The 15,434-nt window shown below is 43.5% G+C and overlaps 1 protein-coding gene across 1 annotated transcript in view; it reads right to left on the bottom strand.

The window, feature by feature from the left end:
- HMCN1 (hemicentin 1) overlaps window positions 1–15,434 on the bottom strand; it is a gene marked incomplete at its 5' end in the record, with an annotated part of 164,443 nt that overhangs the window by 72,597 nt on the left and 76,412 nt on the right. Inside the window, 14 exons of the mRNA XM_031059162.1 lie at window positions 1,499–1,600; window positions 2,886–3,009; window positions 3,734–3,888; window positions 4,188–4,357; window positions 4,928–5,036; window positions 5,970–6,251; window positions 7,043–7,321; window positions 9,259–9,413; window positions 10,406–10,532; window positions 10,998–11,145; window positions 11,768–11,898; window positions 12,879–13,073; window positions 13,443–13,538; window positions 14,404–14,676. Of these exons, the coding sequence (XP_030915022.1) occupies window positions 1,499–1,600; window positions 2,886–3,009; window positions 3,734–3,888; window positions 4,188–4,357; window positions 4,928–5,036; window positions 5,970–6,251; window positions 7,043–7,321; window positions 9,259–9,413; window positions 10,406–10,532; window positions 10,998–11,145; window positions 11,768–11,898; window positions 12,879–13,073; window positions 13,443–13,538; window positions 14,404–14,676 (2,346 nt within the window). The remainder of the gene's footprint in view (window positions 1–1,498; window positions 1,601–2,885; window positions 3,010–3,733; window positions 3,889–4,187; window positions 4,358–4,927; window positions 5,037–5,969; window positions 6,252–7,042; window positions 7,322–9,258; window positions 9,414–10,405; window positions 10,533–10,997; window positions 11,146–11,767; window positions 11,899–12,878; window positions 13,074–13,442; window positions 13,539–14,403; window positions 14,677–15,434) is intronic.

The raw sequence follows: 15,434 nt of genomic DNA, 5'->3' as shown, positions 1-15,434 counted from the left end.
GGGAAAGAGCAGCTGCTTAAAACCACACAAAAATATGAAGGTGTCCCTGTCCGTGGCAGGGGGATGGAAGAAGATGAGCTTTCAGGTTCTTTCCAACCCAAACCATCCAGGGATACTATAATATTATAGATATATATAATACGGGATAGATAGAGGATCTATCCAGGGATTCTATAACATGTATCAATTTTTTTTACCTTTTACCTTAAATTGTCACTACATTACACTGAACTACCTGGGACAAAGAATCAAAACATAAGCAACCAAATCAAAGGGCAACTGGCAGATCAAAAAACTGAACATAAGAGCAGAGAACTTGGTGTTACTGCAAAAGAAAATTTTATAGGAAGTTGACAACCAAGAAAATCTGTAGATTTTGCATCTCATCCAAAAGATGGCACCATCCATCAGGAGAAAGGGTCATTGAGGCTTTGCTGGCACCACTTCACTACTCAGATGAAACTACTGCTCATGGAAGGATTATCTGTAATACACAAGGGGGTTTGGGGAAAGACTCACACCCACTAAGTGCTCTGGCCTGACTGATAGATAAGACTTGCACACAGTTTCTCTCTTTTCCAGTGGGCTGCTGTGCTCTGACTTTCCTGACTCATGTTATATCTTGACAATAGGATGTCCCATTGCATCACACCAGGGGGGTCCAAATTGTTCTTATTGCATAAATTATCTGAAATCCATCGTTTTAGTTGTTGATAACTAAAATAACTGAAGATTTGGAGGATAAAGGAGAAAAAATATAAAAGGAGCATAAAATAGACATAAAATTCTTATGCTTTTATAACATTTTACTTCCTCAATAATTTACCTTTTTTAATGTAAGTATAAATTATTCTACAAAATAATACTTGGCTGTGAATTAATTCTTAAAAAGGCAGAAAAGGAGAAGCTGGATGCACATCTGAAATGTAATAACACGTTTCATCTGAAAACGTTGCTATAATCAGCATGAGAATAATTTGCTAAATTAGATATAAGCTCTTATTAACAATTCCCCCTGCTTTGCGCTACAACAATTAATACAGCAAATTGCTCTCATAATATGTCTTTTTATATCTTGCCAGGTAACAAAACCCACACATTAAAGAAATCCTAGACATGAGCACACTTGACAGGCACACTCAATCCATGAAGTATTTCAGGTCTGCCTTACACTAACAAATACTGAACTGACAGGAGATAAAAGAGGATGTCTTTAAAGCTCATTCAGTAGAAATCAAATAGTGCTCTTGCCTGTGGACAGGGCATCACAAGGGAATAGACTATCCTTGTGATGTGTTTTCACTCATTTATCAGTGGGGATCACTGAATTCCTAAATCATCCCTCCATGTTGGCCCATACATTGACATTTCCCATCACACAGTTTCTAGCTGGTTTAAAATCACACAGTTAGCTCCACATTCAGCATTTCCATTACTTTCCAAAGACACATGAAGGTGAAACCCTTGATGAGATGTTCCCCAAGGTGCACATGGATACCTGGCAGAGGGTTCCCAGATGCTCTGCATTCAAGATGGATTGGATTATTCACCACCACTGTTTCATTTAATATTTTTCCTGCATCTTCCAGACTGGGTGGTTCTGGGAAGAGACAAAAGCAGCAGGTTTCCATTAATTCAGCCACCCAGCTAGCAGAGCATAGGACCACAAAGTCATCTACCCTTGGAGAAACTTTGGGCAATAAGTTGCACCAGCTTCCACTGCTAGGTGACCAAGGAATTTCTCCAGAAATTTCATCTCTGAAATGGGAATACTCTCTAATTATATAATCTCATTAGTGGTAAGAGGAATAAAACATTATTTTTGCTAATTTTAAGTTTCTTTTTTAAAGATTTCCAAGTAATGGGTACACAACACAGAACAGCAATTTTTTCTTGTGGCAAGCTCCTCTCACTTCATCTGGTAATAGTAAACTGAGTAATGTAGACAGCTTTTACCTTCCTGAAGTTCCAAAATCTGAAACATGACAGAAACACCAGATAATAACAGTTTGAACATGAAGACTGACAGCAAAGGAGAGCTTTATGAGCATGGGACTGACACTGAAGTTGGTTGTGATGCAATTATCACAGTCTGAATGTGGCTCCTCTTTTTAAGTCCCACCCACAGAGACTCTGCAACCCCTCCTCGCTTCAGTTTAACGCCTTCCAGTTACTGGCTTGGTTTGGCAATAAAAGTCAACGTAGCCATACTCTGTGAAAATATTGCCACGGTCTATTCCTGCACCTCCGGAGGATTTCCACCCCTCCTTTGAGGACTGGGTCACATCAGCAATGCACAACACTTTGTGACCACTTCTAAGCCAAATATATGTAAATCATGGTGAAAGCATTTATTAAATTCACATGCAAACGACAGCTTCTCAAGTTTCTGTGATTCTTTTTCTATTGTTTTTAGCTGCAAAAGAAAATTCCTCTTAAACAGGGTGAAAAATCCCCGCACAAGAAAACACTCCTTTCTCAGAAAAGTTATTCCTGTAAAAATTTCTCATTTCCCGGGTCATGGGGAATACCAATATCCACAAAAACCTTGGATGAAATTAGTAATGACAGCAGTGGTATATCACACATTGATTCAGAAACACAGAGTGCCCTTCTCAGGAGTGGGTTAGTAGGAATGTGTTTGGCTTTTTGGGATACTTCTGAGCAGCAGAGGTACCTGTAAAGACATTAATTCATTTCTGTGCCCTTTGGTATTACAGGAGAGAGATCAAACTCCACAAAAGCCAGTTTTTGCCCTCGCTCCTTACTAATGGAGTGGGACGGAAAGAGAACTGAGAGGTGGATGTGCAGAGCCAGGAGAAAAGCCAGAGCAAGGTGAGCCCAGGTGCAAGAGCCGCGTGGACAGCCCCGTTTGGGCGCGTTACCGTGCACGTGGAGCCGGGTGTGCTGCTGGGCCTCCCCCGCAGCGTTGGTGGCCACGCAGGTGTAGCGGGCGGCATCTCCAGGCAGGGCCTTGCCAAGCTGCAGGACACGGCCCGAGGCCTCCAGCTGTTCCCAAACACAGAGAGGAGCCGTGTGACACCACTGCCCCCAGCACAGCCGCTCGCTCGGGGTGAGTGGACACGGCCGGGCTCATCCCCTCCCAATCCTGGCTCACAGAACGAGGAAACTGCTGGGTCAGAGATTTCAGTGTCCCTGGGACAACAGCATCAGGAGCTGTACAGGTGTGAGGAGAACTGGCTGGTGAGGGGCAGGCAGGCAGAGGAGACTGCAGGCAAGGTACCAAAAACTGCTTCAGCCATGGGGAATCAAAGCCTCTGCAAGCACTCACGCCTGGAACGTGCGAGCACTGGGGAGGGCTCTTGGAAAGGCAGGATCTCACCAGGAGAAGAGAACTACAGGTAGCTGCTGCACTGATCACAGAACAGCTCAGATAACCCCACCTCACAGGGATGAGGGGCTACAGCCACCTCACAATCAGCAGATAAGCATTTGACCTTGAAGGGCTAAGTACAACTGGAAGGAGACAGATTCTGAATTTCCAGCCATGGACTCTTCTGATATGAGATGTCTAGTGGGATTCAGTCTACTGAACACTGCTAATACCTGAGACACCACCCTAATCAGGCAGAAAGCCCCTCACTCTGCAGGATGGCTCTTGAGCACTTTTGTATTACAGTGTGAGAGAAGCAAAAGGAAAAGAAGCACTAACATGTATAACTTACGGCAATTATCTTCCATGGTTTGGATCCCTTAAAAGAATCATGCTTACTCTGATATTTCCCCTGGCTGTGTTTACTGGCTGTCCATCTTTTAACCAGGTTATGGAAGGGCTGGGGATGCCGCTGGCTATGCACTGCAGTGTCACAGGCTTGTGGAGCACAACTGCTCTCTCTGAAGGCCCAGCTGATTTAATGGTTGGAGGAACTGCAAAAAGCAACAGAAAAAAAAACGTTGCCTCATTTAAACATGTACATTTAAACATACAGAAGCAGTATCCCAGAGGTAAGTGCGGCTTTACTTCTACTTCCAGATCTAGTGGAAGGTGTCCCTGCCATGGCTGGTGTCCAACTCAAACCATTCTATGATTCTATTTCATCTGATCTCCTCTCCAGTTTTACAACCTACTAATGCAAATAAACATTTATAAAAAGTTTGAGCACCTTCTTGCCAGCAATTTGAAACAAAAGCAGTCTGCTGCTTCCTGCCCACCTTCAGTAACCTACCATGCACTGTAACATCAAATTCCTTTTCATGTTCTCCCGCCTTGTTTGCAGCCACACATTTATAGCGGCCGCTGTCTGACACTTGAGCTTGAGAGATGACGAGTTTCTGTCCATTTAATAAGACCTTGTGTCCAGCCTCCTCTCCAACTGGCTGACCATCTTTGAACCACCTACCAAAAAGAAAGCTCACTTTCACTGACAACTGAAATGAAGATCAACAATAATCTTAAAATACACACAATTCAATTAAACAGAATGCCTCAGTAACTCTGCTTGCATTTCTAGGGAAGTCGGGAAGTGTCAGTTTGTATTCCCCTTGTCTGAGTGCCACAAATTGAAGGGATTATCAGAAGAGGGTATTGCGGAATAGCCACTAAAGACAGTGTCAGAAAGGTGACAGCAGATACCACCAGAGGCAGAGAGGAACCTCCAAAGCAAAAGCAATCATGGGTGGCAGAAGAAAGGACACATTAAGTTGCATTAGCAAAGGACTTAAAAGTTTTGTCTGCTCTTATTTTCTATCCTCATCTCCAGGACATGGATATTGGCACAACAAACCCAACTACTTTAAAATTAAATCCTGATGCTGCCAAGTGAGTGCCTGATGGTGCTATCAGTAGAGCCAGGAATTTGTCCTCTACTCATTAACCACCAGTGATTAACACAGGTGGACCATTAAGCTCACCTAACCAACCAGCAGATTTATTTATATTTTTCTACTGTCCTACCAGTGCCCTTACGTGATAGTTGGTGAGGGTGTCCCCCTTGCTGAACAATCCAGCTCCAAAGGGCTATGGAGAATCACAATGTAGCCCAAGAGCTCATCCCCACCTTCCACAAATGGCGGCACTGTAAGAGAAAAATCCACCAAGAGAAACATTTACACATCAGAAATATCAAACAAGTCTCTCTCAAACAGCATTGTTAAACACACACTGATTCATTATGAACCACTGTTCCTTTCTAAAGGGAAACGTCTGCCCAGTGACATTTCGTGGCTTCAAATCGCTGCTCTCACTTTTTTACTGTTCCTTGTTTGGTTGTGTTTTCCAGATTCTGTCAGAAGAACCTTGTGAAAGGATGGGAATGGGGGGTGCTTTTGGCACCCTTTGTCAGCAAAACAAAGATGCAGGGAATCCTCTTCCAGGTCCTCTTCACCCTGTCTCATCCTCTCTGGGAAGGAAGCACTGCCACACAGCTCTTCCACTATCAAATCAAGACCAGTGACATTTACCTGCAGAAGCAGAAGGGATGCTCTACATCTGCATTCAGTATTATGTTCACGTGAGTAAAACCCAAAAATCAGGTCTTTACAGTTCTCTCCCTTGTCAGGAGGAGAACTAACGACATTCAGAAGGGACTGCTGAGATACAGACTGTGTAATGGATTCAAGGGATACAGAAGAAAAAGTGGGGGGTTTTTTCAGTAAAAGGTTCAAAACTTGCACAACACTAATTCAGAGAAAAAGTCCACTCCCAGAGGCAACTACTAAGTGATATCTCGAATGGATTTCTGTAATTTTCTTCTCTGAGGACAAGTAAGAATTTTAGACATTGATGAGATGCACGTGCACAAAAATCCTTCAAGAACTAACCTGAAGGTACAAGTCTTCAACTGTCCTGTAGCCCTGGACAGAAAAGTTGTGCAGTGCTAGTTCAGCTAGATACAGAGCATGACTAACTCATTTTAATATATTAATACCAACAGAAATAAAAGCATAGGTTTTATGGAACTTTTCCACTTTAGGTTTATGGGAACCTGATAAATCTGCAGCTCACACACCTAAGATTTCAACGTCATACTTGATTTCTTGTTCTCCAGCTATGCTTGTGGCCACACACCAGTACTGGCCCTGGTCAGCCTCGACAGCATTGAGGATCTCCAGCTGCTTCCCCCCAGCCAGGACACGGAGCTTGTCACTTGCTTTCACAGGAACTCTATCTTTTAACCAGGTCAGGAGAGGGGGAGGGTTGCCAGCAGCCTTGCACTCCAACGTCAAGGAATTCCCAGCAACCACCTGCCTGCTCTGGGCTGTGTCAGCATCACCCTCAATTACTGGAGGAACTGCAGAAAGGAAGAAATATATTGCAAGCCATTAATTCTGTAGCCAGAAAATGTATTAAGAGAAAATGGTTTTGTTCCACCCACTCTGGCTCCATCTGCCATCACATCACGCACAATTTCATGTGAAAATTTGCTGCTGGGGCAAGGCAAAGCAGAGAAGTCAGATGACGTAGCTCATAATTGACCAGCTGTATAAAACAGAGGATATGCAGTACTTCGAGAGGGAAGAACTAGACAAGAAGGACTTAAAGGAGTACAGTAAAGATCCCATCCAGAATGGTTCTTTCAACTAAGTACTGCTTAGCATGCAGATGTGAGATAGAGAATGGAAATACATGGAAGAGAAAGAGCTGAGTAGAAGAAAGCATGGTACCAAGGCCAGTGAAAGGAGGGCAGGGTTGGATGAGATATGGGGAAGGAATTGTTCCCTGTGAGGGTGAGGAGGCCACGGCACAGGATGCCCAGAGAAGCTGTGGTTGCCCCTGGATCCCTGGAAGCATCCAAGGCCAGGCTGGATGGGGCTTGGAGCAAATCTGGGATAGTGTCCCTACCCATGGCAGGGGTGGGACTGGATGGGCTTTAAGGTCCCTTTCAACCCACAACATTTTATGATTCCATGAAGTCAAGAGCTGTTGGAGAGACCCTTAAAGCAGAGGATCTAAATCTCCCTCTACACAGCCCTGCCAACAGAGGCCAGAATTTAATCACAGTCACTGCCAGACAGAAGAGGCTGAAGATCTTCCACAGCCATTGTGCAGGAGCAGTAAGGCAGCCCAGGAGCTGTCCCTCACCGTAGACATCCACATGGAAGAGCTTCTCAGCAGCCCCCGCAGTGCTGCTGGCGCGACACGAGTACTGGGCAGAGTCTGACACCTGTGCCCGCGGGATCTGCAGGAACTGCCCTCTGTCCACGTACAGAGCCTGGGGGCTGGAAATCACACGCTGCCCATCCTTGTACCAGGTGATGGTGGGAACAGGGATTCCCTTGGTTTCACATTCCAGATTTATCAGGTTGTTGAGGAGCACCGATACCTCTGTGGTAATGTTTCCTCCCTTAATGCTAGGGGGGACTAGTTCAAAAGACAAAAACAACAACATTAAAGCCTTAGACTACAAAGTACATGCAGATTTACACAAAACATTAGAATACTGTTAGAATAAAATATGTTCATCACCCTTCCAAACTTTCCTGCTGTTTTGTTTGGTTCTTTGCCCAGCAGAGCTTATCTATCACCTGTACAGTCCTTCAAGGCACACAGGGTGGAAAGCATGAAGAGAACACAACAAAAAGGCCACCAGGCTCCAACATGAGGCAGGTTAGGACAGCTGGGCCTCCATGCCTCCTGCAGTGCACCTGGGTAGCCCTTTTTCCTGTCTCCAAAGAAAGAGCAATCCCTGGATGCCCTGGGAGGTGCATCCTCCCAGCAAGGATCCTGCTATTGAAAATACCAAACACACCCAAGAGTCTCCACAACAGCAGTGGGAACTGCTCCATGCTCCAAACTTTTGAGGATGAAGTCAGTTACTTTGAGACTAAGTATGAGCTTAATAGTCTTGCTTTATGTTCCTATTTTTGAAGCTTTTTGGCCCATAGTCATTTCCCTTGCTCTCTAGGCAGCAGGACTTGGATTTTTCTAGCAAACAAGCTCTTGTGTAAATCAGCCAATATAAAGAGTCCGTAAATCTCTATAGAAGCAATAAAAACACAGTGCAATTGGCAACGACTAAATTTATGGCTGCTGAAAGGACCAGACACATCTGGCAGACACATTGACTCCTCTGCTGCCAAACATGCTCAGTACATCCACAAATTCCTCTGACTTCCACAGTGGTCATTGAGAACACCACTGCAGAAATGCAAAGTGTCTGTGAATGGATGGATCCCCACCTGAGACAGGTCCTGCAGTTATCAAAACACAATGAAATATTTACTAATTAAACATTTTTTGTATCAAAAACCCCAAATGCACTGAATAGGCTGAAATGCATCCAGTTCAAAGGCAACTGCACTTCTCTATCAGAGATGAGGAATGGTTTTATATGGTGTTTTAGGAAAATATCAAAGCCAAAAGCAGGGCTAAAGAGCTAAATCAAAATAAGAACTAGCAAGAATTAGCACTGAGGTTCCTCACTCTGTGGGCTTCTGTTTGTCTAGCCAGGACTAATGAGAAATACAAAAGTAAAGAGAAGTTCCATTCTGCTGTCACAAATTCATCCTTCCTGAAGAACCTGAAATAAGTCTACTCATCTGCAAGGATTTTATCTGTGGGGAAGTGGGGGAAGCTGTTTTATTCCTCTAATCTCAGAACGGCCACAATCCCCTGCAAGTCCTCCCAGCATTCTCTTTGTTCCTGATGGCAAAGGGTCTCACCAAGACTGGTGTGCGGCCACATTCCTGTGCCTATGGGTGCTCTGTGCTTCACAAATGTCCCAGATGAGAGAAATAATGCACATTAAGTTCACAGAATCACACACAATGTTCAGGAACAAATCCATAGCAAGGGAGGACTCGAGAGCTAAGAGACTCAAATCCCTACCCTTCATACTCCAAGGCACAAGAATTTGTGAGTCCCATGAAGTACAGAGTGTAATCCCGGCACCAGGTTAAGAAAAATAAGACCAAATGTGTATTAAAATCAAAATCTTAATAATTTTCTCCTCCTTAACACAGATCAAAACAACGAAGACAATGTGATAATAAAAATTCAGTTGAAACTAACAGCAGAATTTAAGAACACCCTTCAAGATTTTTTGCTTTCACTAATTAGAATAAGAAGCATATAAACAACATTTCAAGGTGTTTTTCCAAGCAAAAACTACATCCATACTTAACTTCATACATAAAAATACTTTAAAAGGTCGTTTTGGGAACACATTATTATTAAATTAAATTTACACACAAATTTTGTGAGACTTAATTTGCATTTGCCTGAGTATCTCCATTAAAAAAGAAACCTTAAGAGTAGAACAAGAGGATCTTCTGGGATCAGGCATTCCATAAACTCACCATGGACAATGAGTCTGACCTCCTTCACTTGTTTGCCAGCAGTGTTGGTGGCACTGCACTGGTAGCGACCCTTGTCAACCCTGCGAGCACTCTTGATCTGGAGAACTTGGTCCCTGTCCAGGAGCTCAACATTGGGATCACCCAAAAACAAGGGCCTGAAACAGAGACCATTTTGCTTCACAGAATTCTGCCCCCACCCCTTCAGCACCGATTTAAACTGACAGTAAGAAGAAGAGGTCCTTTGGTGGCAATAATTGTACCATTCCAGAGTGCCATTTAGCACTAAATTAACAGCTTTAATCACAAGAACCAACATGCAGTGACAAGCTAATATGGTTAACTCTACTCCTAACTTCTAAAAGAAACCAAACCACAAAAAGTACTTTTCTCAGACCTCCAGGATGCCAGAGCCAGAGTCGCACACCTGACCTCAGCTCCTTTTCCTAATTTATTTAGACAGGCCAGGCCTTTGCTGATAACAAAATGCCAACTACTACTCAGGAACAACACATCCATAACAAAGGGTAAGGAACTGTCACAACAGAGTATCTGTGAGTCCTGACCAATGCCTATACTGAACTACACTGTTTAACACCAAAAACAGCTAGCCTAGCTGGGTTTTCAGCTAATGTTTAAGAATTCTTCTGGTATGCTTTTCTGGATGATGAGATGAGGAAAGGAAAACATGCAGGCTATAAATGTTGTCAAACATATCTATGTACATATAACCTTTCAGAACTTTAATGTATATATGCAGAACTGCATAAGGCACTAGCCAGCAAAACATCTGATACAAGTTCTATCTACCTGCGAAAAAATCATCTCAGCTGAACTACTGCACTTTAACTAATAATGTGTGTAAAATAATCCAGGTAGAATAACTCACAGAATAAACTCAAAAAAATGGTTCTGCTTATCTTGCTTCAACCATCATCTCTCTCCAAAAACCCAAAATCTGCTCTGCAAGTGTCAATAATGGGTGAGTTCAGAAAGGAAAGTGGGATATTAAGTTTTGATTAAAGAATTTGACCACCCCAAATTCTGTGACACTAAGTTAACACGAAGTAGTTACATATTGCACCTCCTTCCTCTCTGCTCTAGGGGAGGAAGAGCCTGACACAAGCCACAAAAGCTGCAATATACTCACTTGCCATCCTTGAACCAGTGAATGTCAGGAACAGGGAAGCCTTTGGCTCTGCATTCCAGACGGATTTCCTGGTTGAGGATGACTGCCACTTCAGCAGGGCTATCGGCACCTATTATGCTCGGTGGAACTTTAAAAAGACAAACATTAAGGAAAGACTTGTATTTAGCCAGGGAACCTGTGCTCTGTGACTGAAGAGAATGCAGCTGGATCTTACTATTCCCTTGAAACACCATTAGTGTTTACTGCAGAGGGAATTCTGCAGATCACAACAGCGTGGCTATCATGACAAGCTCTTCCACAAGTGCACTGGTGATCTGTACCAGGGAACACCCCCACATCACACTGCACACCCCAAATACAAAACAAAGCACCAAAGCCCAGAAATCAAAAGCAATATTTTGTCTGTGTGGCTACAAAAATGGCAAAGTTTAAGCACTCAGTGCTTCAGCAGCCAATAATTCATGGGCAGTGAATAGAAGAATCTATTTATAATGAGTTGAAATTTATTGGCTTCTTAAATATCAACTGTTTTTCCAATCACCAACTAAAACCCAAACCAAACAAAAACCAACCCCAAAGCCACGGAACTAACCAAGTATATGGAGGTTAAACAGCTTCTCAGAACTTCCTGCTACATTTATGGCTTTGCATGAATACTGTCCTGCGTCCTCAGTAGTAGCTTTCAGGAGCTTCAGTATCTTCCCATTGTGCAAAATCTGGAGAGCACTGCTTTCCACAACCTTAGAGGAACCCGAGACATTAGCCTTATGTGATCCAAGCTACAGCAGCCAAATATCACAGCTGGATTTTTATAAGAAAATGGTAGTTTTAGTGGAAGGATAATCTGTTTCCCCTTTCAGTTTCAGCACTAATCTCCTCCCCTGCTGCAATGTATTCAATATGGTTTGTAGCTCAGCCTAGGGCAGGGAGTGGGGAATTCCAACCAGCAGCAATGGGCAGTCCCAGGAGTGCATAAAGGGACCTCTCCTCATCTTAAACTACGACTTATCAGCTGCAAGTGGAAACAGAGGACTCAAGGATAATCCTGAGGAATTCAATTCACCTCCAAAAGTTCTTCTTTCTCCATCTACAGAATGAAAAAAAATGGCAATATTGGTCCCCTCTGCATGGATTAGAATTTACAATACTGAGGGATTGCCAAGGTCAATTCCTAAGGGAATACTGAATATAAAGAGTTTACATTTGACCTACAGAATTAATGGATGAGCCGTATTTAGCTGCCTTTTTGTGGGGGTGTTCTTAGAGCACTTAAATTTACATAAAGGCATTTACCTGTATTTATTTTGAATGAATTCTCATACCAAGCCCTCAAAAGTGCACTGTTAGATTAATTCAACATACCTGGGTATCATCCTTATACCAGGAGATGACTGGAGAGGGGTTACCAGTTACTTCACAGAAGAGACTTACAGCGTGATGAACAACCACAGATGTATTTGTCACCTTATCTTGATCTCTAATTTCAGGAGGAACTGCAAGAAAGCTCAACATTATGACTTAAGTCTTCTGATTCCAGTGTTTTCCCCTTTCTTCCTTTCCATCCCAGTCAAGGACCACTATAAATCAAATTTTCTCAAACCCTCCTCGTTCCCTTCCCAATATTTCCATTTGTCTTTAGGCTCTGGACATATCTCCCTGCATCCTTTCTTCTCTTTGCCAAAAACAGTCTTCTCTTGCTCAATAACAGACTCCCATGGAAATTCACTCAAACACAAGCACCATCAACATTTTAAGAGAATAATGTTAATACTAATCTGAAGTTTAATTTTGAAATCTAGTGTTATTTGTTTAGCATATGAAGGAAGCCTATTTCAGAGTCATCCTTCCTCTTCACTGGTCCAGTCATGCCCAAGAACCCCACCTATCATTTGTCCCACTATGAATGCAGAGAGAATGGCCTTAAATTGTGGATTAGAAAGTTCCAACCCCACTAAGGAGATGGAATTCCTACCCTTCTCAAAACAAGGATATAATCCTTCTCAGGCGTTAGAACTTACTGTCAATGGAAGCGAACAAGTCTGGAATAAAAGTAATTTGTATGGTTTCTATTTACTAACTAGGATTCTGGAAGAGGAAGAATATCAGCAACTAGAAAATCTCCTAGCCTGTGCTCACTCTGGTAACTCTTCTCTCATCTGAAATGCAGATCTAACCCTCAATCTGTAACTTCTACAGTACAAAGCTTCATTTGTTATTCGCATTAAAGTTTTCAAGTAAAACTGGAGTTTCTATCAATAAGATCCCTGAGCAAAACAAGGACGGTTTGTGTATAAAGCCACAGTGAACAGAAAAAACAGGGGAAAAGAAAAACTAGAGAGTGCTAGAAAAATAGGAAGTACTCAGATGTCATAATTTAACAGCACAAGGGCAGATTTGGGCCATGCAATTTGCAATAAGAAAACAGAAGACACTTTCCCAAGGCAGCTCCCCAAGGGCTGTAAGTATTATTTACCATGGACTTTCAGGCTGTATCTCCGCTGTGTGCTCCCAGCCTCGTTGGCTGCCACGCAGACATAGTCCCCACTGTCTGAGGGAGTGAGGGCAGCTATGACCAGCAGGGTCCCATCCTCCAGCACCGAGAGCCCTGGCTCAGCCCCGCTCAGCTCCCGCCCGTTCCGCAGCCATTTGATGGCAGGCTTGGGAATACCTGTAAGGAAAAGGGGAAAAGGCCACAAATGCTTCCCTCAGCTCAGAACAAGATTGATTCAAACAACTCCTGCTGCTTGCTGGAAGGACAACACACAGGGAGGCCAGGAGCTTCCAAGAGGAAGCTCCAGCTGTTACAGGATGATTTTAACATTAAAAATCTTCATCCTAAACACTGTAAAATCCTTGTTGGCTAGCAATGACTTTCCACAGGACTTCCACACACAGTGGTGATTTAAATCACTGTTAGTTTGAATTTTTCCACATAAAGCATACATGGAAAATACTGTGTGGATTGGACATTTCTACAGCAGTGCTGTAATGTGCAATGGTCAGCAGACAAATATCCTTTTGTCACCAAGACACTCACCTTTTGCAGGGCATGGGAATGCAATGTGCTGGTTGGCCACTCTTTCTTGGAAAGGGCTGTTGAATGGAGGGTCCAGGTCCTCAATAGTGGGAGGCTCTGAAAGAAAATTAGACCCAAAAAACTGCTTGACCTCTGCTCCAAATATAAAAACACAGTTTGACAATACATAACACTAAGTCTCTCTCATTCACACAAGGTCACATTCCAATAACCCTCTTTACACTGACTGGAATGGGTACTGCACAAGTAGTTTCCATTTCAGTGGGAATATTTAGGAAGCAAGCAGTACAAAGAGGCTTTCAAACTTGACAGAAAATACTTCTCTTTAAATCTTGCTAAATTTATTTTAAAGGCAATGTTTCTGCATTATCTCAAAAATACTATTTTAACTGTTTTTTCCCCACACCACATATTTTAGTGCTACTGCCATCCTTTGTTCTCAAGTCTCATTTTAAACTCCTGTGCAGACTGAGACTATATGAAGCATATTCTTTATAATTAAATAAAGTTACTGAGAGTTCTTTGTTGCCTGTAGGAAGCGTTTCTCAGCATCTCTAATCCAAAGGGATCAGAACGTTGCCTTTAGACTTTTGCAAAGAAGAAACAATTCCTGCTTAGCTTAAGTCAGTCATGCTCCATTGACATCTGTCAGCCCTCAGGTGAGGAGCTGCACTACATATTTAAATTGGCACGTTGACCACTTACCCTTTTACCATTTCAACATCATTTTTTAATTTAAATATAGAGAGAGTGTGTGCACACTTCTTTTTTTTTTATTTCTGCAACCCCTCCAAAGACCAGTTGTTCATTCTAACTCTCCTCAATTACCATCAGAACATAACATCTAAACCAGATGTGGCTTTTGCATCACGTAACAGTGGGTGAGAGAAAGCCCTGCCCTGCAAGGCCCCAACCCCACACCAGCCCAGGCCATGGCAGGAGCGTGGCCCCAAACGAGTACCTTGCACTTGTACTGTGACCTCTGCCGTGTCACTGCCAGCACTGTTGGTGGCCACACAGGTGTAGATGCCAGCATCAGGGAGCTGGACACTGCTGATGGCCAGAGCTCCATCTGGACTCTGCAGGAACTTCCCCCCGTCTGTGGGCACAGCACTTGTGCCTCTGAACCAAGAGACCGAGGGGGCAGGGATGCCCTGGGCACTGCAGGGAAGCTCCACTCGCTGCCCAGCCTGCACTTTCAGAACTCGAGGCCCACGCTGGATCCTTGGAGGAACTGAGGAAGACAAGTGTAGTCCACAGAAATGCTAAAGAAACAATGTACAGAATCATTCTTCAGGCTGGGAGAGCTGGGGTGTTCAGCCTGGTGAAGAAACGGCTCCAGGGAGACCACAGAGCACCTTCCAGTGCCTAAGGGGGCTCTAGGAGAGCTGGAGGGGGACTTGAGACAAGGGATGGAGGAAAAGGACAAAGGAAAACTATTTTAAATTAAGAGAGGGGAGATTCAGACCAGGTATAAGAAAGAAATTTTTCATGCTGAGGGTGGGCAGGCCCTGGCACAGGGTGCCCAGAGAAGCTGTGGCTGCCCCTGGATCCCTGGAAGGGTCCAAGGCCAGGCTGGACAGGGCTTGGGGCAACCTGGAATAGTGGAAGGTGCCCCTGCCCATGGCAGGGTGGCACTGGATGGCCTTTTAAAAGTCTCTTTCAATTCAAATCATTTTATGATCCAATGAAATTCTTTTCTATTTTTATCATTTTAGAAAATGTTTCTTATTTACTGAAATCAAATGCCCTCAGGTGACTACAAGAGCAGCCCTGCATGTTCTCTGCACAGAACAGGATGGGAGATACCCTGGTGCTGAATTTATTTGAGCAAGCCACACTGCACAACTCCCATGAGCATTGCCATATTCTGAGCACACTGGAAGAGCTGTGGGTACTGGCTCTTCACAACACAAAACAATTCAAAAGCTTTTATGATAGAGTTAATCACATTTTCCTTTTGGAATTTTAATTTCCTTTCCCTAATCCCTG

This window comes from Geospiza fortis, unplaced genomic scaffold, assembly GCF_000277835.1.
Source record: "Geospiza fortis unplaced genomic scaffold, GeoFor_1.0 scaffold229, whole genome shotgun sequence".
NCBI classification, from domain to species: Eukaryota; Metazoa; Chordata; class Aves; order Passeriformes; family Thraupidae; genus Geospiza; species Geospiza fortis.
Note: the sequence above shows the minus strand (reverse complement) of the source record. Positions and strands in the feature narration are given on the sequence as shown.